The sequence below is a fragment of the Nyctereutes procyonoides genome, unplaced genomic scaffold (genome assembly GCF_905146905.1).
Source record: "Nyctereutes procyonoides isolate TBG_1078 unplaced genomic scaffold, NYPRO_anot_genome, whole genome shotgun sequence".
NCBI lineage: Eukaryota > Metazoa > Chordata > Mammalia > Carnivora > Canidae > Nyctereutes > Nyctereutes procyonoides.
The window spans coordinates 58,925,234-58,948,724 of NW_026575046.1; the positions used below are offsets into that span (position 1 = coordinate 58,925,234).

General features: G+C 53.1%; 1 protein-coding gene across 1 annotated transcript in view; it reads right to left on the minus strand.

Moving 5' to 3' along the window:
* The window catches only part of ANXA11 (annexin A11), a 40,366-nt gene that overhangs the window by 14,322 nt on the left and 2,553 nt on the right, over positions 1 to 23,491 (minus strand). The window contains exons 2-3 of the mRNA XM_055325410.1: positions 2,067 to 2,129; positions 108 to 220 (exon numbers count right to left, since the gene is read on the minus strand). Coding sequence (XP_055181385.1) covers positions 108 to 220; positions 2,067 to 2,121 — 168 coding nt within the window. The 5' untranslated portion in view covers positions 2,122 to 2,129. The remainder of the gene's footprint in view (positions 1 to 107; positions 221 to 2,066; positions 2,130 to 23,491) is intronic.

A 23,491-nucleotide genomic window follows, 5' to 3' on the forward strand; every position in this document is an offset into this window, starting at 1 on the left:
TACACACACGGAAACGCCTCTGAAGCCACCGAGGCCAGCAGCCTTCGTCCCTCTAGCCATGCAGGAGTGACCCCCAGGGGCAGCCCCAGCAGGGGCGCTGGACTCACCATTCCCGAAAGGTAGTCCTGGTTGAACTGCCCTGCGTAGTTGGCCATGTTATCCAGCCCGATGGGGGGCATGCTGGGCGGGGGGTAGCCAGCAGCTCCCCAGGCACCGCCACCTGAAAGCAACACCAAGCCCTTCAGCGCCCTGCTAGCACTTCCCACGGGGAAAAGGCACAGCATCAAGCTCTCGGGTGCTCAGGAGGGGAGGCCAAGCAGGGCCTCGGGGACACTGCTACAGACCCCATGGAAAACACTCAGGCAAGAAACTCGAACCCAATCCTGCTGCCAAAGGAAGAGAAGAGCAGGAACCTTCCTCTCCTTCCAGAGAGGAAGGTGGGGTTCAGCAAACACTTGCACGTATTACCTCTATGGGATAAAGGAGGTAGACAGGCCAAGGACAGAACTGCCCTGCTGGGCTCACCATCATGGAATAGGAATACAGACATAAAAACAGGTGTTATTTGGGGACAGCGTGCTGACCCAGGACAGCAGTGAGCTCAGACCACCCAGAGAACCCACAGTGAGGCAAAAGCGTGGCAGGTTAGGGTGGGTGTCCTGCTGACCAGGTTGTTTGCAATCACAGTCTGTGAAGGGCAGGGAGATGAGGACAACAGGGTGGAGGGAGACAGGGCTGGGTCACGCACACTGACACACATCCCTACAAGGGGGGCAGCTGGGGAACAGCAGTAAAAAGCCCCAGCTCTGAACCCAGAGGGACCTGGTGTGTGCCCTGCGGCGAGGCACTCAGCCCCTCTAGTTCAGCATCCTCAGCTGCCACGAGGGGTAATAATTAGTTTGCCTCAAACTGGATGAGGACGAAGGCCTACCGCCTGTGCGGGGCTCCCATGGTGCAGTGGGCACTGGGATAAGTGGCAAGGCAGCTAGCATCGCTGTGTGGGCCGTTGGCCTGTTAGATGCCTTTCTGACCAGGGCAGTGAAAGACCCTGAGGATGGAATCACCGGCCTGCTCGCTCTCTGCTGCCTGGTGTGGTGGAGGTGGCGGTGGCGGTGGCAGTGCCAGGACACACTGCAGGTCCCTACCGGGGAGAGGACCAACCGCGAGGTCAACACTGACAGACCTGGGCCTGGCCTTGTTCAGAGGGCAATGATGGTGGCCGAGCCACCTCCCTGCTCCAGACCTCTTCTCTACCTGTTGAATGGCAAGGTGGGCACCAATGACCTTCAGGGTCATGAGTGCTCAGACTCAAGGACCTTTGCTCTGGGAAAAGAATGTGCCCACAGGTCTCGTGGAGTGAGGAGAGCGCGGTTCAGGCAACCTCAGGATGACCAGCCTGGAATGATCCTCTCGTCTCCCCTGCTACCATGGGGACCCAGTCTCATTTCAGGAACCTAGGAGGGGCCAAGGCCAGAGAAGCTGATTTCTAAGCATGAAGCGATGTGCTGTAGGTGGGGCCGGGATCTGATGGCCTGACTGTGGGTGCAGCCCCAGTGCTATCAGCCCACAGCTTCTGGCAGCTGCAGCAGGAACATGTGACCCTTGGCGACTGCCTCCACTTCCTCCTGTGGCTGGGGGGAACCCTGCTGCTGCAAAACCATGCAGCTCAAGCTCAGGGTAGGAGAAGTAATGGAAGGGCAGTCGTCACCTAACAGTGCTTTGGACGACAGTGCCAAGGGCTTTACTTGGCTATCTTAGTATCTGGGGCAACCCGGTGAGGGAGAGATACCTGAAACCATTTGCAAAGAAGAAAACAGAGTCCCAGAGCAAAGAAGGCATTTGCCTGCTGCTATCAGCTAAGAAAGCAAGAAACTGGGTCCTGGACTTGCCTTGGCTTCAAATCCAGGCCTTTCCTGGCCCCTGGGTCCAGGATTTTCTCCAGCTCCTCCCCATGTACCCCTCGGGGTAGAGAGAGGACTGGAAAGCACTGTTACTCTCTCCCTGTCTGCTCCTGGACATTGAGCAGAGAGGACGTTCCCTCCCTGGCCCACCCCAGCCCCTCTCACCTGGTGCAGCTGGGGGGTAGCCGCCTGCGGGCGGGGGATAGCCTGGGTAGCTCATGGTCCAATCTGAAAGGGAAGAGGAAAACATGCTCAGCCTCTCCCAGGAGCTCCTACCAGCCACAAGCCAGGCCCCTGCAGGGGGACAGGCTGCATCAAGCCTGACCGGGACCAACCCAAGTGACCGTCCATTTGCTAGGCCCCCAGCTAGAGACGGCAAACAGGGGCAGGCCCGTGCCTATGTCCATGTGCACCACACACCCGTAGTTGTGTTTCTCTGCAGACCCCCATCCCTACATGCTTCACTCTCCCTCTGCTGACACAGGTTTCCACGCACGTGGAGCTCAGAGGCGAGCATGCACTGCCTCATTCTCAGGGGCCCAGATCTATTTGTCTTTATTTTCCAGTGTTTTTGTCTCCATCCAGCCAGAGCCCAGTCTATAGACCCCAAGCTATCCACAGTGGCCTCCGACCATAGTGGATCTGCCCCAGAGCTACATTTTTCATTTTCCAACCTCTGGCTCATCAGACATGGGAATGTGGCAGAAGATCACCAGTCCTAGAGACAAGGGACCTCAGGAGCGCTCATGTGATCCAGGATGGGGAATGAGGGCAAGTGAGGTGGCTGGAGCTCGGAAAGGGTAAGTGACTTGCAGATCAGGAGTAGGGAAGGAGAAAGGCCTGGAATCCAGGGCTCTTGCCTGTTGGTGCAGGGTGGGATAGCTGCTCTCACAAAGTCCCTCTGTCTACAGATCCCTCTGCCATGCCCCACGCCAGTTAAACTGCCTGGAGGGACCCAGACCTGCTGCGACCCGAGCCACTCAGACTGTCATGCAACCTACTTCCTTTTGCTCATCAGTGGCTGCTGCAGTCTGCAGAGGCGTCCAGTGACAGGTGAGGATATCAGGAGACCCGCAGGCCCCCTTAAACCATTACACCTGCTGACCCCAGGTGACCTGCTCCCTGCGGTGCATCAGGCCCCAACCTAGTTTTCAAGGTGCAATGTGTGCATCAGAATTGCCATAAGGGCCTGTTAAACACACGGCTGGGCTCCACTGAGGTTTGAGTCCATAGAACCAGAAGCTGCATTTGTAACTCATTTCCAGGTGATGCTGCTGGTGCAGGGACCCCACTCTGAGAACTACTGCTCTCGATGCCACCATTCACCTGTAAGATTTGAGTTGCCCTTCACAGCTACAGTGGGGGTCTGTGCCTGCTCTTTGCAAGGAGGTTGAAGGGCTTCCTTAAGGTACACTGGTCCCCACAGGGCCCACTGAATGAGGGCGTGGGGTTCTGTTTGGGCCAGTGCATCCAGAGGTGACTGTAGGTAAAGCAGCAGAAGCCAGATGATGGCCTAGGGACTTGGAGAGAGCTAGTACTGGCTACCTATGGCACGGGCCAAAGCCCTGTTCCCTTACATGCTGTGGTGAGGGGGTTGGGAGCTCCCGTGGTCTTGCCCTCGGTCTGATTCCTCTCTCTGTGGCTGGCTGAGCCTTCAGCACAAAACCCCCTCCCAGACCCTGCCCTCAGCCTGACCCTCCTGTTAGAATCCTCAGACCCTGCTGATGAGGAGGGCTGGATATCTGAATGATGCGTGGGCCAGGAACCTTCTGATGGAAGAGCCCTGCGTGAGGTCAGCAAGAGCTGCGGTCATGTCCCTGACACCCTTTCTCTGGAGACCACCATTAAGCAGAAACTCTGGCTACCAAAGACCCCTCCCCACTCTTCTGGTCTTTTCCCAGAAGAATGAGGCCAAAAGGCCCCATCCACCAGAAGGGGGGCGGAAAACACAAATCAAAACACCAAAACTAATCTCAGGGTCTCCAGGTGGCTCAGCTGGTTGTGTCTGCCTTTGGCTCAGGTCATGATCCCTGGATTCTGGGATTGAGCTCCACATCAGGCTCCCTGCTCAGTGGGGAGCCTGCTTCTCCCCCTCCCTGCTGCTCCCCCTGTTTGTGGGATAGTGAAAAAGATAAATAAAATCTTTAAAAAACAAAACAAATCTCAGCCAGAGATTTAAATATAAGAAGCAGCCCTGAACTCCAAAGACATAAAATTAAAGTTCTGCACAATAAGAAACAAAGAAAACACCAAAAGAGAAATGACAAATTTAAGAAAAATGTTTTGCAATTAAAAAAAAAAAAAACAAAAACAAAACCTAAGTCCCCATGACCAGTAGAGAAACAAATGATGCAAACTGGGAATTACAGGAAAGGAACCGAAGGTTTTACCCACACTAAGATGCTAAGAGATTTGCCAATTACAAACACAGAGATGTCAAAATGTGAAATAACAAGCTCTGAACCAGAAACTCACCTTCTGGATATTTATTTCCCAGGCACACTTAGACCTGTGTAAAGTGACGGGGACATGGATTTTACTGGGACATTCTGTTATAACAAACCCCTAACTATCTGTCCAACTGCAGCAGGCTGATGAAGTGGATCCAAGCAGATCCATACAGTAAATGCTCTGTAGCTATTTTTATAATTAGCCAATTCTATATACGGGGATGTGAAATCAAGGTGTACACTGTGTGTTTACTAAGCTAACATTTTTTAAAAAAGAAAATGTAGACAAACTCAGTGGTGTACACACACACACACACACACACACACACACCCCATCCCTGGAACGATAAACAAGAAACCTGGTGACACTGGTTGCCTTTGGAAGGGAAAACTGGGGTTAGACATGAAGCTTACTGTTTATATTTGCATTTTTTTGGCCACATGCATGTACTGCCTATTAAAAAAACAACTTTAAAAACGGCCCAATTCAGGCGGGGATTTCTGAGCTCAGCTGAGGCCACGGTTGTTCTTCCAAGATCTGAATAACTCACATAGGGTCTATTCAGCCCCGGGCAGCCCAGCTCCAAGCCTGGGGTTAGCAGTACTACATAAACATACGGGGGACCCAGACCCAGAGGGTCCACTTGTCTCCGCGCCCAGGGCAGGCGCCCAGGGCAGCCTCGGGCTGCTCCCAGGGTGATGGCACCCTTCCCAGGAGGGCTTCACAGACTTCCCAGCAAGAGTTAAAAGCTGTCCCTCGGCAGTGAGGGCAGAGCCAGGTCTAATCCCATCCAAGCAGCAGGCCTTCATCCCTGGGTCTCCCCCCACCGCCCAAGACACCACCTCCAGTCTGGCCCTCCCGAGAGCGGCCTCATTTCCCCACTTCCCGTCTGCAATACACTCCCTTCTGGGTCTCGGAGCTCTCCTCAGAACCCAAGGCCCCAGCTGTGGTCCCCGAAGAGCACGGGGCAGGGCCGGACAACCCCCCCTCCCCCCGCCCCAGGTTGGGACACAGTGTTCTGGACAAGGAGCCCTGGTGCACATCCGGTTAAACTCCTCCCGCACATTCTACCTGCTGCTCGGCCCGCTGAGGTGTCCGACGCCCCAGCACCCAACATCGTAGTGCTCAGCTTTGCTTGGTAAGCGTGACATTTGCTTTCTTCCAGGTCACTGGTAGGAAAAGGGCCAAGGACAACACTCCTGAATAGTCCCTGCCGACCACGCCCCAGCCCACGACAGCAGGTGCAGCCATTCTCTCCACGGCACCACGCGCGTTTCCCACGCACTTCTCCACGGTTTAGAGAGGGGCCGCCTCCCATGAGGACTCTAACATACGGCCCGGGCCTGCGAGCCCTCCAGTTGGTTCAGCTGCCGAAGGATTCCCCAGGAGCAGAGCCACGGCAGCCGGAGGGCCTAGGGCACCTCGGGGTGCCCCATCCCTGCCCCTTGGGAGGCTGCTTGGATTCAGCTCTCCCACCCACAATGTCTGCGTGCTTTCCCCTTTCTGGACATGAAGAAATCTGCTCATGAGCCAGTCATGGGTAACCGCCGCCTCCACTTTTGCTCAAAAGAGGTCCCCACCCGGGCCTGCCGTACTTGGTGATGGTGTTCCTGGCACCCGGGGGCCACCATGTCCCCGCTCAGAGGTGAGCTCAAGCACGGCTTTTTATTTTGTATTTATTCATGAGAGACAGAGAGAGAGAGGCAGAGACACAGGCAGAGGGAGAAGCAGGCTCCCTGCAGGGAGCCCGATGTAGGACTCGATCCCGGGTCTCCATGATCCCACGCTGGGCTGAAGGCGACGCTAAACCGCTGAGCCCCCCAGGCTGCCCTCAAGCAGGACTTCTAGGGGCTCCTCACCTTCCTCTCCCCGCGCCCGCCTGCCCAGCACTCACTCCCCACCACAGAGAACACAGGGAGTTACAACCGAGCAGACTGGCTTCCTCTTCAGCGTCCACAAGTACCACACCTTCTGCTACGACTGTCCTTTAGCAAAGAAGAAAGGTACCCGGGCAGGGATGCTTCACATCGTTGATGCCATCTGGCAGGCCTGGCACACCGCCCGTTCTGCGGTGGCTCTGGTCAGGATGGTGACACGGGGGCTCCCCGGAGAGATTTATTCCACATGGTAGGCAGGTGGCTTCTGTAGGGATCGCTCCAGTTCTTAGAGACCAGCCCCTGGGGATCTTCCAGCCTCCAGTCCTGCCACTTTGGGGCCTGTATGGTGTAGCCACCACCCTTGCTTCCTCCCTGGGGCCATCCACCTGCTGCTAGGCACTCGATTTCATCAAGCTGTGGCCCTCTCAGGCTTCTCAAACTTCGGTCTGCAAAGTAATCACCTGTTGGACTTGTTACACCTCAGATTGCTGGGTCCCTTCCCACACGCTTGGAATTGGGAGGTTTGGGATAGGCGCTCAAATCGGCGTTTTGCACACACTTCCTGGTGGTGCTGATGCTGCCTGACTACGGACCACACTGCTTCATCTTTCCTGAGAAGCATCTGGACAGCTCGCTGAAAACACCTATGCACTGGCCCCAGTCATGCAATGGGTGGGATGGGCCCAGGACTCTGAAATCTAAACAAGGACCCATCCCCACCCCCAGCGATTCTGTGCTCTGCACTCCAGGAAACACTCCTTTGGGACACTTGCCGGTGTTTACCATCCAGCCTTGACTCCCAGTAGTCAGCTCTGAGGGCAAGCGAGCACAAGACCTGGGCGTCCCAGGATTCCATCAGAGCCAAACCTCGGGGTGCCAAGTGAAGGTATACGGTGGGTACACAGGGGACTTGCCAAGGGCTGTAAGAGGGCCTGTTTCCTAAAGCTGTGTGTACACACACGTATACCGTTAACTTTCAAGGGCTCCACAGGGCAGCAGCCAGAGTCCTCAAAACACAGGAATCTAGAAATGATGTGTTGGCAGAAGGGCAGAGTCATCCAGAACAAGAAGAACCTCACTTCTCCCACTCACTCACCTCCCTCCCCCGTAATGGAGAGCTTTGTCGTTTCCCCACTTCAACAAGGGGAGATGGACACGGGGGCCTCTGGGAGTCCAGCCTGACTTCCATGGAAGGGAAAGGAGGGGTGGGTGGCGGCATGCCATGCCCAGCCCGAGGATCCAGAAGCCTTTTCCCCAGAAGGCCGGTGAGGGACACGGATGGGGACAGGGCTTGCAGCAGGGTGGCGCTGAGCAGAGGCTGAGGCCTGGAAGCATCATCCCTGAGGTCTCCCGCCCCTGTGTGCCTAGCAGCACACGGAGCAGGCCTGGACTAAGTGGAGGCTGTTGTGGGAGGACCCCCGCACTGCCTTCCCCAGCCCGGGGGCTGGAGCACTCATTTGTATATTCATCTCTTAATATTAAATCCTCAATCTGTCTTTATACAAGAATTTAAATATAGAACTTAAAAAGTCATGCGGCTCAGATGATTCTCTGCTGATATATTTTTAAAAACAAAGAGAAGACGAACCACCAACAGGGAGAAAAAGTCTACAAAAGACACATCTGATAAAAGAACTGTTCTCCAAAATAGAGAAAAGAACTCTTCAAGACTCAATGTTAAGAAAACAACTTGATTAGAAAAATGGGCAAAAGACCCGGACATTTCTCCAAAGAAGACCCACAGATGGCATCTGGGCACATGCCAAGATGCTCCCCATCGGACATCATTTGGCAATTGCAAATTAAACAATGAGGTACCACCACGTACTTATCAGAATGCCAGAGTCCTGAACAGTGAAGACACCAAGTGCTGGTGAGTATGGGAGCAGCGATAGAACTCTCGCTCACCACGGGTGCGAATGCAAAACCTCCCGATCCTTTGGAGACAGTCAGGTGGTTTCTTATAAAAGTAAACACAGGGCAGCTCGGGTGGCTCAGTGGTTTAGCGCCTGCCTTTGGCTCAGGGCATGATCCCGGGGTCCTGGGATCAAGTCCCACATCGGGCTCCCTGCATGGAGCCTGCTTCTCCCTCTGCCTGTGTCTGTGCCTCTCTCTCTCTCTGTGTCTCTCATGAATAAATAAATAAAATCTTAAAAAAAAAAAAAAAAAAGTAAACACATTCTCAGCACCTGACCCAGCAGTGCTTGGTATTCAACCCAGTGAGCTGAAAACTTGTCCATGCAAAAACCTGCACACACATGTTCACAGCACCTTTATTCATAATGATCTACATTTGAAGGCAACCAAGATGCCTTAAGTAGGTGAATGGATAAATACCCATGAAACATTAGTCAATGTTAGAAGACGTGTGCCATCAACCCATGAAAAGACACTCGGGGTGCTGAAGTGCAAACGAGAAAAGGCTACACTACAGGCTGCGTGATTCCAACTCTCAACAGTCTGGAAAAGGTAGAACTAATCCTTGGTAAAAAGATCAGTGGTTTCCAGGAATTACAGAGCAGGGAGGGTGAACAGGCAAAGCACAGAGGATGTTTTTTAGACCAGTGGAACTATTCTGTATGATATTAAAGTGGCGGGTTCATTCGTCAAAACCCACGAACATACGACACCAGAAGTGAACCCTGAAATAAACTATGGACTCTGGATGTGACCACGTGGGTTCATCAATTGCAACAAATGTCCCGCACCCCCCCCCCAGCCGAGGGGTGCTGATCATGGATATTGATGGTGTTGATAGTGATGTACTTTCCACTCCATTTTGCTGTGACCCTAAAACTGCTTTAAAAATAAATTACATGGGATCCCTGGGTGGCGCAGCGGTTTGGCGCCTGCCTTTGGCCAAGGGCGCGATCCTGGAGACCCGGGATCGAATCCCACATCGGGCTCCCAGTGCATGGAGCCTGCTTCTCCCTCTGCCTATGTCTCTGCCTCTCTCTCTCTCTCTCTCTCTGTGACTATCATAAATAAATAAAAAATAAAATTAAAAAAAAAATAAATTACATTTAAAAATAACAATTAAAAAAACAGAATAAAGGAATAAAATAAAAAGATTAGAACACACTGGAGGGAAATTCAAACACAACCAGAAAGGCACAAAGAGAAAACCAAAGGTCTGACCCTCTACCGCAAGGTCTCCACTGAGCAGTTTCTAATGTGTAACTCAAGACCCCCTCCAAAAGCACCCATGTAAATGCACGTGCATGTGTGTGTGTGCGGTGTATGTTTGTTCATGTGTTCATACAACTGCTTTAAAGCAAGAGATCCGCTTATCTGCAGACTCTCCTCGCTGCACTACAAGGCCAGGTTTGGGCGGACTCAGGTGTAATTAATGGCACACATTCCTACCTGACATTCCTCCTGGCACTGTTTGGGGAGATGAAGAGTTAGCTGGCCTCAGCCAGTCTGGGCAGCCTCTGGCCTCCATACACCGCCCTGGGAGTGGTGGGCATTCCTCCCCAGGTCACTGCGCCGGACAAGAGGAGGCAATGATCCAGACACGGTGTGAATGAGGCCCAAAGCAAGACAGAAACATCCACTTAAAATAATCCACTTCCTTGGGGCACCTGGGTGGCTGAGTCAGTTAAACATCCGACTCTTGATTTCAGCTCAGGTCGTGATCTCAGGGTCATGAGATTGGGCCCTGTGTCAGGCTCTGTGCTGGGCACAGTCTTAAGATTCTCTCTCCCTCTCCCTCTGCTCCTCCTTCACCATGTACGTGTTTTCTCCCTCGCGTGCGCTCTCTCTCAGAAAAAAAAAGTAAGCCACTTCCAAGAATCTCCTACGGAAAAGGATCCCGACCAATGACCTGGAGCCAGGTCCAGATCTCCCCAGACCCTGCTCTCCCAAGGGTGTGAAGGGGGGATGGAAGGGCTTCCCCTCTCAGGGCTCATCCTTCCTTTTGCATTTTAGGACTCCTAAAGGGGACACCTCTTTAGGTTTTTACCCCAATCCCAGGTTTACAGACTCACAAATGTTTGCATTGGAATTAGACTGTCTAATTTCCACCACCCCCCCTTAGTTCATTCTACAGCTAAAATACACCAGGGACCCTGTTTACTGAAGCCAGAAACACACCTGGGGGGACAACCCATGGTAGAAGCCTGCCTGCCACCTGCTTGGTCCTAACAGGGCCATGCTGCACAACCCGCACCCAGCTGGCTAGTTTGGGGGTCCAGCCAGTCCCGCCACAGGTGGCCTACCTTAAGACCCCTCTCCCCAGGGCAGAATTAAGGGCAGTAAATACGCTTTGAAGCAGGGTTTGCCAAGGCCATTCGTCCTGGCAGGACAATCCAGAGATCCTCGGGTGTCTAGGCTCACACCTCTTCCCTCTCCCCACACCTACGGGCAGGGGGCAGGAGGGAAGCCAGGCACAGCCAGAGCTCTGCCACATACAGTCCCTAGAGCTGGCTCAGCAACACCCTGGACCCCACTCCCAGCTCAGCCGTGGCAGGCACAAACAGCCTGATGTATGTACAGATACAGCTCAGTGCTTCCTCAATGGTGTTCTCAGATGCCAGCTTAGCATCTTGCAAGTTGAGAATTTAGACAGAAAAAATGTAAAAGGAGAGATTAGTTGTCCAAAAACTTTAGAAAAATGCTGCCCACTACATCCCCTCCCCAAAGTGCCAATTCACAATAGCATGGTAAAGGCTCTGAGAAGTCCTGTAACAAAGGAGCCTGCTTCAGCAGCCTGGGTGGCTCAGCGGTTTGGCGCCGCCTTCAGCCCAGGGCGTGATCCTGGAGACCCGGGATCGAGTCCCACGTCGGGCTCCCCGCATGGAGCCTGCTTCTCCCTCTCCCTGTGTCTCTGCCTCTCTCTGTGTGTCTCTCATGAATAAATAAATAAAATCTTTAAAAAAAAAAAACACAAAAAAACCAAAGGACCCTGCTTAACATTATCCCCAAATTTCCCAAACTTATTAGGCAATCATAATAATAGTTAACATTTATTGAACCCTTTAATACGTGCAGGCACTTTGCTAAGTGCTTTACATGGAATTCAATTTTACAACAACTCTATAAAACAAACACTAAGATTATGATCCCCTGTTAGAGATAAGGAAACTGAGGGATGGAGAGATTAGGGGACTTGCCCAAGGTTACGGGCAGTAAATGACTGAGCCAGGATTCACACCCCGGCAGCCAGGCTCCAAAGCCCAGGACTTTCACCCCCATCTTATACTACACTTCCTCGTGGAGCCCACTGGCCGCAGAAACAAACATCTCAAAAACTGAAAAACACCCCTGACGGAATAGCCTGGGATCAGGAACCGAGTCATCAGGCCTCACTGCGACCCCAGGTACTCCATCAAAGGCAGGAGAGGGTGGTGAGAAGCCCATGAACTCTGAAGCTAGTGCACAGGCTCAAATCCCGTGCTGCTCTCCACCAGGTGTGACCCCAGGGCAGGTCACCTAACCTTTCCCGGCCTCAGCTTTCCGCATGTGTGAAATGGGCACAGTCACAGTTCAATATCAAGTATGTTCTCCTAATATCGCTTAACCCATCCTTGTATCAGGCTGTCCAGTATAAAACAGCAGAGGGCCGCAAGCCATGAGAACTCTCGGGATGAGAAACGTAGGGGCAGTGGGAGTGGGGGCAGAGATGTGAGGGGTGCACCCCGCCTCCGGGGCCTTGTCCCACACCGAGCCCAGCCCCTGAGCAGCAGGCCCAGGAGGGGCTGTGCTCCCATTGGCCGGGAGGACGCGCCAACAGGGGTCGCGTGGAGTTGCCCGCCTGGAGCCCCGGGCCTGGCGTGGGGAGGCAGCCCCGAAGGCCTGGGACAAGGGACGAGGGACGAGGGGGAGCACACCCACACCAGGACCCCGCCGGCAGCGGGAACCCTGTCCTCCCCTCCCGGCCGCCTTTCTAGCCGCGGTCCCTAAGCCAAGCAGGGGGGAGCAGGCGCCCCAGACCCCACGCCGAGCCCCCCCCCCCCCCCCCTGCAGGAGCCGCGCTTAGTCGGACGCCGGCCCGGGACCTCCGGGCAACGGGAAATGAGGCAGACCCGTCCGTGGCACCAAGGCCCAGCTCACAGCCAAGCCCACGCCACCGGGCGGCGGGCCGTGGAGCTGCCAAGGCTCTTGTGACAGTCACGGTGGTGGTGACAAGTCCGATGTGGCCAGGACCTCAGGAAACCCCGCCCCACCCCAAAAAGGGCAACTGCGGGTTGTGTTTCTCAGCGCAGCTCAGGCTGAGGAGAGAGGGCTGGGCCTCCCCGCTGCGCGGCCCTCCAGGATCACCTGGGCCCCGGGGGGGCAGCACACCCACACGCTGCAGAGGCTTGGCCAGGAGGGAACTGGGGGAGCCCCCTCCCTGGACCCCCGCTCCGGGTGGGGAGGGGCAGCCCAGAGACTCCTCCCAGGGCCCTTGAGCCTGAGCCACACCACGCCCAGCCCCACATCCCCTGCGGTGTGACTCGCTCCCACACTCTACACCGTTCACCGTCACATGACCACACTCCCCCATCAAGTCTCACAGCACGGTCACAGGAAGCTTCTCGGCTCTGCTGTATTTTCCCCCAGCCCACACAGCTCTGATAGCATCTTCGACACTGCTCGGGAGGAGCCAGGTTGACACACGGGGCTTCAAGTCCACGGATGACGATTCCAGTCTGGCCCTACCACCTGCTGGCTGTGTGGCCTTGGGCCCGCTGCCACAGCTCTTTGAGCCCTTTCCTTACCTGTAAAATTGGGGAAGACGCGTCTGTCGGACTGCGTGGCTGTCAGGAATGGCCACGTAGCCCATGAGCAGGTGCTCGGTGTGTTCTAACCTACTCCCTGGGGAGCATTAGCCTGGAGCCTGTGGTCTGGGTCCTGGCTCGGCTACTCACCGTGTGCCCTTCCCTGGGCAACTTTTCACATCTCTGGACTTCTGCGCTGTCTACAGATATGACCTGCCCACCTACCCTGCAATCACTGTGAGAACTGAATGAAGTAAAAAAGGAGAGACCTTGGGGATCCCTGGGTGGCGCAGCGGTTTGGCGCCTGCCTTTGGCCCAGGGCGTGATCCTGGAGACCCGGGATCGAATCCCACATCGGGCTCCCGGTACATGGAGCCTGCTTCTCCCTCTGCCTGTGTCTCTGCCTCTCTCTCTCTCTCTGTGTGTGACTATCATAAATAAATAAAAATTAAAAAAAAAATTTTAAAAAAAGGAGAGACCTTTGTAAAGTTTGGGACAAGCTCTCACCTCTGTGACCAACTCACATGACGCTGGTCTCTCCCAAGCAGCCAAAGAGGACAGGCTCTGATGTTTGTAAAAGGTCATCAAAGCTGCTGTTCAGAGCCTGGTACCAGGTGTCCAGCCCCACCGTAGGGGCGGCCTAACCAACTCTATATATGATTATGGGGTTTCTCAGGACCACGCTGGTAAGGGGGAGGGATGGAGGGGAGAACTTTTCAAAGCCCGAGATCAAGGCGCCATGGGTTCCATGATGAGGTCCTGCAAAAATATCCCAGGGGTGCCTGGGTGCTGAAGTCAGGTGAGCATCCAACTCTTAGTCTCAGCGCAGGTCGTGATCTCAGGATCATGGGATCCAGCCCCGTGTCGGGCTCCACACTCAGCACCGAGTCTCTCTCTTGGGGGTCTCTTTCCCACTCCCTCTGCCCCTCCCCCTCATGTTCTCTCTTTCTCAAATAAATAAATAAACCTTAAAAAAAATATCCCAGATGGTCCATACCCTGGCCCCCCAAAACCTGTGAACGTGTGACCTTGCATGGCAAAAGGGACTGTGCAGATGCAATTAGGATTACCAATCCTGAGATGGGGAGTTTATCCTAGACCATCCAGGTGGGCCCAGTCTAAATACATGCGTCCTTTCCTGAGCAGAGACCCTTACCAAGCTGGGTTAAGGATGAGAAGAAAGAACGAGGAGGAGAGAACTGAAGCATGGGAGGGATCCCAGCCGTGGAGGAAGCGGCCACCAGCCAAGGAACACAAACGGCCTCTCAAAGCTGCAAAGGACAAGAGTGCATTCTCCTCCAGGAGAGACATCACCCGACCAACAAAGAGCAGGAGACTCATGAGACAAGAGTGTGAGACAGCAGTTGTGTGGAAGCAGCGCAGCCTCTGTGGCCAACAGTACAGCAGGTGCGCTTACCTGAAAGCAGGGCCCCAACCCCACGAGGAAGCCACTGCTCGCGGCAGCCCTACCCACCAGAGCCAACAGGTGGAGACCACCCAAACGTCCATCCAAAGAAACAGATGAACGAGACGTGCTGTAGAACACACGGTAGAGTATTATTAGGCCTTGAAAAGGAAGGAGCTTCCAACAGGCGCTGCGACAGGACTGAGCACTGACGACACCACGTGGAGCGGAAGGAGCCCATCACAGACAGACACAGTGGGACTCCTCCTGGGAGGCGCCTGGAGCGGCCTGGCCACGGCCACAGCGAGAGGACTGTGGTCGCCAGGGGCGGGGAGGGGAGCGGACTGGGAGCTGCTGCCTCAGGGACCGAGGCTCAGCTGGGGCAGGTGGAAAAGCTCTAGAGAGGGGCGCTGGTGACGGCTGCACAGCAGCGTGGATGCACTTAGTGCCGAGGAACGACACACGCCTTTGAAAACGTGCTCAAGATGGTGCGTTTCATGTTATGTCTATTTTACCACCAAAATAAGTTGTGTGGTTTTAAGCCACTAAGTTTGTGCTAATTTGCTATGGCAACAATAGAAAACTAATACAGACAGCGATCTCCTTCCTTCCAGATCCTTCTAGAGTGTTCTCTTTGAAAAGGCCTCTGCTCTCCTTGTGTAAGAGATCCGTGCGCAAGTCTACGTAACCCAGCAAGCTTTCTTTGACAAGGAACAGAAGCCGTAAACCAGAAAGACCACAAATACGCTATTCCAACCGAGAAGGAAACACCAGGGGCTCGCCTCTCCCGCATGCCTGGGAAGCAGAGCTCAATAAAGCTTTGCTCCCTTGTATCCTCAGTCAACATGAATCACCATGGTGAGACTCGGGCGCTGAGTGGCTTGCTGAGTGGCTTGCGTGTGGCCAGGCCAGACACACCCAGCCAGCAATGCAAATGCTCTGGGGAGGGAGAAGGCACAGGCAGGGCAATCACACCCCAACCCGCCAGGACCATGCAACTGGGGCACCAGAGCTCACTCAGCCCTAGCAATGACTCAGTTCATTCCTCCCCTCCCCACCTCGGCTCTCTCTTTCACAAATGGGGAAACTGACACAACCAGAGAGGAGGAAGTGACTTGCCAAGGTGACACAGCAAGATCCTAAGGGGGCTGGCCCAGGACCCCTACCTCCTGCCCCCCAAATAAGAGCTCACTGTCCAGACGATAGGATGTCAGCCAGCTGCTGCAGCTACAGGGGCCGGTCCCGGTTTTGTGGGGCCTGGAGCTTACACAATTTTCAGGGCCTTCCTTAAGAGGATACACGGCATTGCTAGGACTCTATGAATTCACTGCTGGGGTCCCTCCCTTAGAAGGGCCAAGACAAGTGAGGTGGGGGCGAGGGGGTCCCCTGAAGCTTACACTCCATTATTCTCACGGTAATTCCACTTCTGGGCTCAGAGAGGCTACCCAGGGCTGGGCTAGACTACCTGGGGAAGCAGAGGGAAGAACCAAGGCCTGGCCCACACCAGGCTTTCCTGCCTGGGGAGATACACAGGAGAGTGAGAGCGCAGCTGCAGGAAGTTACCCACAGGGGGTCTGAGGGCATTCCTAGAAGAACTGAGATTGTAGCAGAGGATCATGAAATGCATTCCTTGGGAGAGGAAGGTGGGAGAACAGTCTAGAGAACCAGCTTCTGTCTGATAGGCCTTGGTCAACCTGAGGCTTTCTGGGCATCTTTCTCCCTCACTTAAAAAATGGGTGAGCCTGCGAGGGGTCATGGTTGTGGACCCTGGGGCCACGGGAGGGTTCAGTAGTTCACATTTACTTCCTGGTGGGGAGTGGAGGGGCTGGAAAAGAGACTCTGGGCCTGACTTCTTCTTCTTCTTCTCCTTTTCTTCTTCTTTCTTCTTCTTCTTCTTCTTCTTCTTCTTCTTATTATTATTATTATTATTATTATTTAACGGAAAAATTGGCAATGCAGCAACACAGGTCCTACCTTTCCTCATGGCGGCACACACCTTCGGCTAGGTGTGCCCACTGTGTCCCAACCTGGGCTGTCCCTGCAGACACCTGCACGTGTAGTCAGAGGGACAGATGATGTCACCCAGGGCCCTGCCAGTTAAGAGGCAAGGAGCCTCATGAAAGCCCACAGCCCAGCACAGATGCCCTCTCAGGGTGACCTGGGGGGAGAGGGGCGGTGGGTAGGACCAGGATGGGAGGCAGCAGGGAGCCAGCACCTGCTCAAATGGCTTTGGAGAAGCTCGCTCCCCTCAAACCTAGAAGACACGAGAGAATGTCTATTCTAGCACCATATGGCTGAGGCATCCCAGCCTCACCTAGAAGCCCCAGGAAACCTCTCCTTCAACTAACACTTACCAGCGGCTTCTCTTCTAATGGTGACAACGTCCCCAGCCAGCCTTGTGCTGCTGGAAGTGGAAAGAAATCCCCACAGATCACAGCTCACAGCAGAGGAGAAGGTTCTCTTTCAGATCTCAGGTACAGGCTGACCCCGGTGCAGGTGGGATCCTAAGCTCTACCAAAGGGCCTGGGCCAAGAGCCATACTGTGCCATGGCAAGAAAACAGCAGCTTCCCAGAGGTATTTGTGTGACAGAAAGAAGCACAGGAAATACATGCTTATCCTGGCACCTTCTACCTTCAGGGTCTTTCTGCTCAGATAGTTCCCTCCACCTGGTCGGTCCTCCTTGACTCCTTTATGCCTATGTCAATTCCAGCCTGCCTTTGGCCAAGATGGAGCTCCACCTCCTTCAGGAAGCCCACCCTGATGTCTCTGCCCCTAATGATTGCTCTTCTTGGAACTTATCAACACTTGGCCTAAAATAGTTTTCTACGTCCTCTAGCATGCTAATAGTACTCCCTTTTCCCAGTACCTATGATCGAGACACATAATCCCTCATTATATCACCTTATTCATCTTCACAATATTCCTACAAGACAGATATTATCACCTCAAGGGAAGCGGGACTCAGAGAGGATTCTTTTTTTTTAATACACTTTTTTAAAGATTTTATTTATTTATTCATGAGAGACACAGAGAGAGGCAGAAACACAGGCAGAGCGAAAAGCAGGCTCCATGCAGGGAGCCCAACATGGGACTCAATCCCGGGTCTCCAGGATTGCACCCTGGGCTGAAGGCGGCGCTAAACCACTGAGCCACCCGGGCTGTCCACAGAGAGGATACTTGACAAGCCAGGGTCACACACCCGACTGGTGCCAGGGCCAGAACCCCAGGCTGTAGGACAGGCCTCTCCTCCTCCTGCTGCTAACTAGCACAGTGCTGGGCACGGCGACGTCCTCACACTTTGCCAGGACACCAGCGGACCCTGATTCATCTCTTCCACATCCTGGGTGGCACCTGTTCTGACGGCCTCTTTGGTTGGAGCTCTGGTGCACAGGCTCCAGGAATTCCGGGGGCAGAGAGGATGACACGTCCGTCAAGGACATTCTCTTCTCTCCCTCCCACACCAAGGCAGGGCCGCAAGTGTTTGGAGAGGGTACGTGAACATCCCTAACTACTGGGAAGGGGGTAAGTGGCCTTACCGTCCGCAGGGACGGCGGAGCCCCAGGGCCCTGCCCTCAGCTCTCAGGTGTGGGCACAGTACCATTAAACCCCAGAAACAAGCCAGAAAGCCCCAGGGCAGCACTACACCAGTCCTGGCCACATTTTCCCAGGCACTGGACAAAAAACCTGCACAAGGGACTGTTAAACATTGAGCTCCCCACCCACAGGCCGTGGATTACCACCAGCTGGAGCCCATGTCAATCATTAGCCAGGCAGCGCCTCAGACTGTCCTCTGAGGGCTGGCACGTGGGGCTGAGCAGCCCGGGGATGTTCCGGACAAAGCAGGCTGGGCCGATGGCAACGGGGTAGTGTTTGAGCCTTACCGCAGGGCTGGACTTGAGCAAGCCAGTTCTGAAAGACACTTCTTAGAAATAAAAAGTCAGTTCCTGGCGTACTGGTGTTGGATCACATAGGAACCCTAGAATCCTGGACCTGGAAGTGGCTTTCATGAACTCATTTGCCTCAACTGGCCTATTTTACTATGGGGGGAGCCGAGACCCAGAGAGTAGAAGGGTCTGTCTGCCTGACGTCCCAGAACTGGGGAGGGTGGGGGGCAGACGCCAGAACCAGGTCTCCCAGCTTCCAGGCCGATGCATTCAGGGCCCAGGCTGGCTCCCCTCCACTCCGCACACCTCTGGGCTCCCCCACCTTCCCCGCTGGAGCAGGGGCTGTGGAAATGTAAAGGTTACCCCGGGGGCCCGAAGAGGACAAGACCGACTCCCAAGGCAGCCTAGAAGGAGTGAGGATTTGCAGAGCATCAGCAAAGCCACACCATTCCCGCTCCCCCACCTAGGGATACTGGCTTAGCCAATGGCAAGACTGGCATTTCAAATTAAACGCAGCAGGAGTTTCAAATCAAGGCCAGCAGTGGGTGGTGTCCCAGGAACTTCTGGTTGTCCCCTTCAACCATCTGCCCTCTCTTACTTCCGTCACAGATCACAAACTGTTGCCTGGCAGCCTCAAATAGGGACTAGTTACCGAGCCTCCCTGGCAACCAGGCAGGGCCCTGCCCGGAAAGACAGCTGTCCCGGGCCACACAGGTTAAGGGAAGCACCTGGAGCAGTCAATGCAGCCGGGGTGGCCGTCAAAAATGAAGATCCCCAGGCCTCCCTCACCCCAGACCTCCTACATCAGAGCCGTTAAGGGTGGAGCCCAGAAATGTGTGTTTTAACAAACCTTCCAGGTTATCCTTACATATGCTCACATTTGAAAACACAGCCCTAGAGAATGCTGGGAGCAACTACGCACAAGGAGCCTGGTGCCAGGACATCCTCAGAGAGCAGACACTGACCCCAACCTCCAATTTCTGAAAAGAGAGGGGGGGTTCCTCTCTTAATCCACAGCCATACCTGAATGCTAATGCAGGCGAGGTAGGGAAGAGGGATGATGAGAAACCTACCCAAGTCAGCAGGAATCAAGACAGAAATAACACTCAAGTGTAAGGAACAATAAACAGAAAGCAAGATTTGAGGAATAAATTGAGAATACCTTGTATGTGAACAGTCTGAATTCTCTATCAATGACAGAAACCACCTAATTCAGTTTGTCCTTTTTTTTAATTTAATTTTATTTTTTTTATTTACGATAGTCATACTTAGTCATACAGAGAGAGAGAGAGGCAGAGACACAGGCAGAGGGAGAAGCAGGCTCCATGCACCGGGAGCCTGACGTGGGATTCGATTCCGGGTCTCCAGGATCGCGCCCTGGGCCAAAGGCAGGCGCCAAACCGCTGCGCCACCCAGGGATCCCTCAGTTTGTCCTTTTATCACCGCCTTGTGCCCTCCTCCCAGCCCAAACCCCAGTCACATGCCGAGCACAAAAGAAACTTTCTTTCCTCCTTTCCTTTCTTTCTTAAGATTTATTTATTTGAGAGACATGCAGGGCTTGAGTCCGCGACCCCTGAGATCATGACCTGAGACCATGACCTGAGACAAAACCAAGAGCGGGACGCCCAGCCATCGGGGCTGCATCTGACATTTGGCCCTGGGACATTTTTGCGTACTGTTTTGTCACATCCCTTGCAGGATGGAGAAAGGCCATGTGCTGTCGCAAACAAGGAAGAAACAGGGTAATTGCCAATCAGAGCTGCCCGTGTCTTTGGACACAAAGGAAGGGGCAGGAGTCACCAGCGCAGAGAAGCAGCAGCTGGGCTCACTTTAACCATCACTCCTAAGAAGTCGGCTATTGTGGGGACCACTGGGACCGGATTATTTCATGATAATCGGGGAGCTGAGAAGCAGGTGGGGGAGACCTGAACACCACCTGCTGAACATAAGCCTGAACCGAAACAGGCCCCAGTGCAGAGCCCTGGGCTGATGTCTGCCTCTACATTTCTCGTCTTCCTTTCACCTACTATCTTACAAAATGCACTTATTTATTAATTTTAGGTAAAGAAGAAAGGATTCTCGCATATCCTCGGCCATATATTCTCCTAAAATGCAGATAACGTGGCGCTTAAGGCCAAAGGACAAAAACATTAAAATAAACAACAAATGACACAAAGTACAATCCGCGAAGGTAAGCTTGATACACCTGTGTACAGCCAACACGGATGTCAGCGTACTACCCCTAGAACAAATGTAAGTACAGCCTGACTCAGATCATAGTGAGAATTTTTGGAACATCTCTCAGAATGTGATGGGCCAATAGGGAAATGCAGGCAAGCTCAAGTTAACAGATGCAGCTACAGTCTGTGTCCCACAGAGAATACAGTCCTTCCTATCCATGAAATCTTCCGGTATGGATCATGTAGTTGCCACAAAGAAAATCGTAATACGGCCCAGCAAGAAGAAATTTTCTGATCACATTCACTAATCATAACCCGATAACACCAGCAGTCAACATTAAAATATGACCATACTCCCCACAAAACTACTTAGAAATATAGGATGCTGTCTTTTAAAATATCCTCGGATGGCGAGCCTGGGTGGCTCAGTAGGCTGGGCATTTGCTTTCGGGTCAAGCCCCACATCGGGTTCCCTGCTCAGTGGGGAGTCTGCTTCTCCCTCTCCCTGCTCACCCTCTCTCTCTCTCACTTATCTCTTAAATAAATAAAATCTTTAAAAAACAAAACAAGAACAACAACAAAATCCTTGGATCAAGATTGATCTACATGGTGTGGCAGCTGGCTGGCTCAGCTGGAAGTACCTGTGACTCTTGATCTCAGGGTCCTGAGTCTGAGCCCCGTGATCACTTAATAAATAAATTAATTTTTAAAAATCCTGATCTACATAGTAACCATAAAGAAACAGAAAGGTGAGCCTTTCAAAGGCCCACCAGCTAGAGCAATATAAACACAAAGCCAAAAGTAAGAAGGGATGAATAATGATAAAGGTTGATATTAATGACCAACGAACAGAAAAAAAGTGGAAAGGATACAAAAAAATTTTTAGCCAGTTAGCAAATCCAGTTGGAATCCCATTCATGATAATCTAGTAAAGATATACCACAAGGCCTGTACCCTGCTCCTGATTTGGAAAAGATAATGTCATAAAAATGTCAACTCTTCCTTATAAATAAATACATTCAATGACATTCCAATCAGGGTCCTCCTATAGGTTGTTTATTCCAACACTACTTCAAATTATAAAAATATCCAATGGTCTCAATACCCATCAATAAGGGAAAGGTGGTATAAATTATGGTCCCTCTGCACCGTAGAACATTCCGCAGTGGCTACTGGCCCAGATCAACACTAACCCAGAGTTACTGCCCCTGATAAACTAATCAAACCACAAGCTGCCCAGTAAGGTGTGCAGCATAAATCCATTCTGTGAAACAAGCAAACCTTTACAGGTGCCTGTGTCCATATGACATGGAGGGACGCGGGGCGGGGTGGGGGGGTGCCTGGCTGCAGGCCACCCACACTGCTAACTTCTCAGGGTGGCTCGGGAGAAGGATGAACTGAGAAACAAACACCCCCTCAGTGTGGGCCTCCTCTAGCACCACCAATCCCTCCCGTTCCCTGCAGAGCTTGTCTCACTCAGCATCACCAGATCTGCACCTCCTGCAACTCCCCCGCCCATTCATTCCCATCTGGCTTCTGCTCCAACATCCCAGCAAAACAGCCACAGCTAACGCAGCTCTGAGTATCCTCCTTGTCACTTCCTACAGCAACAGCCACCGCTGGCCACTCCCACTGAAGTGGGCTCCCCGGCTTCTGTGATCGGACACTGTCCTGCCTTTCCTTCCCCCTCATGGCTCTTTTCATAGCTCCTTCATGGGGCCATGTTCCTTTACTCAAATGCTCAAAGTGAGTTCCTCAATCTCATCATACCCTTTACGGCAGATACAATCTAGACAAAATGTCTCTTTAACCCAATTCCTCCAAGCCCCAGACACACCCGCCTTCGTGGTACATCAACGACACCTCAAATGCTACATGTCCAAAATGGATGGTTTTGATGATGGACATGATCTTGCCCACCCTCCAGACCTGGTGCTCATCCAGTATCCCGCGTCTCAGGGGAATCCAGGCAGACAACCTAGGGTGGGGTGGGGTGGACTTTGCTTTTATGCACATAGCACAGGGCTGGGCAAACAGTGGGTACTCACTAATGCTGGTTCAACAGAAACATGCTTTGTCACCCATTTCCTAAAAATAGCCGTGACCTTTTAGGTGGACACAGCGAGCTCACATCTATCACCAACCCCCCACATAAACACCCTTTCCCCCCAGAGATGCCACTCCCAGGCTTAATCTTACATGTGCTCCCCCCCCAGCCCAGCTAACCCCCTCTTGGGTTTCTCCTCCCCACCTTCATTCAGACTCCGCTCAGCTCATTGTCCTCCCAGCCAGCCTCTCCCCAAGGCTCCAGGTGTCAAAGGCTGGGGACAACAGACTTTTCTGGCAAATTCAGGAACAATTCTTCCCTTCTTTTCTGCTAAGGCAGTGGGACTTTCAGGAGCACAAGCCCCTGGAAGACCAGATACTAAGGGATCACAGAGCCAGGCATCAACCATCTACACTCCATCCTGTCTCAAGAGTCCTTGCAGTAATATACCCAAGAGATCAACACTGTCATGACCACACCCCGATTGATCTTAAACCCCCTTTGCAAACATCTTCTCACCAGATTCTGCAAACAACCATTTGAGGTAGGAATTTTACTATCCAGCTTGTCCCAGTGACCCAAAACGGATTAGAACTGTCTCCTGAGTCCCTGGTTGCCCTTAGCCATTACCTTCTCACATCGGTGTATTTGAGTCACTGTTTGGGCCCTTGTACTGTTAGGATCCTCCCAAACACAAACCACTGGGTGACATCAAACCTCTATTTCATAGGGTGCAGGGGCCAGGGTCAGTGGGCCCACTGTGGCATGGTTTCGGCCGTTATTAGAAAGCTCCACTGAATTCCAACACCTCCTTTCAAAAATGCAAATCCCCAACAAAGAAACTTCAGTTCCTTCATTTCCCCTAAGAGCTTTCCTATCGAGAAGCACTCAAATTCCTGATGGTCCGGGCACAATGGCATTGGAAGGTGTTGTAAAGAAAAGTCCAGAAAGACCTGAGTCTGCTTGCTTGGCTGTGATTGTGAAGCACACCCGCACACAGACTCTTCCCTGAATGTTTCCCCATGGGATTAAGTGCCAGGAGGT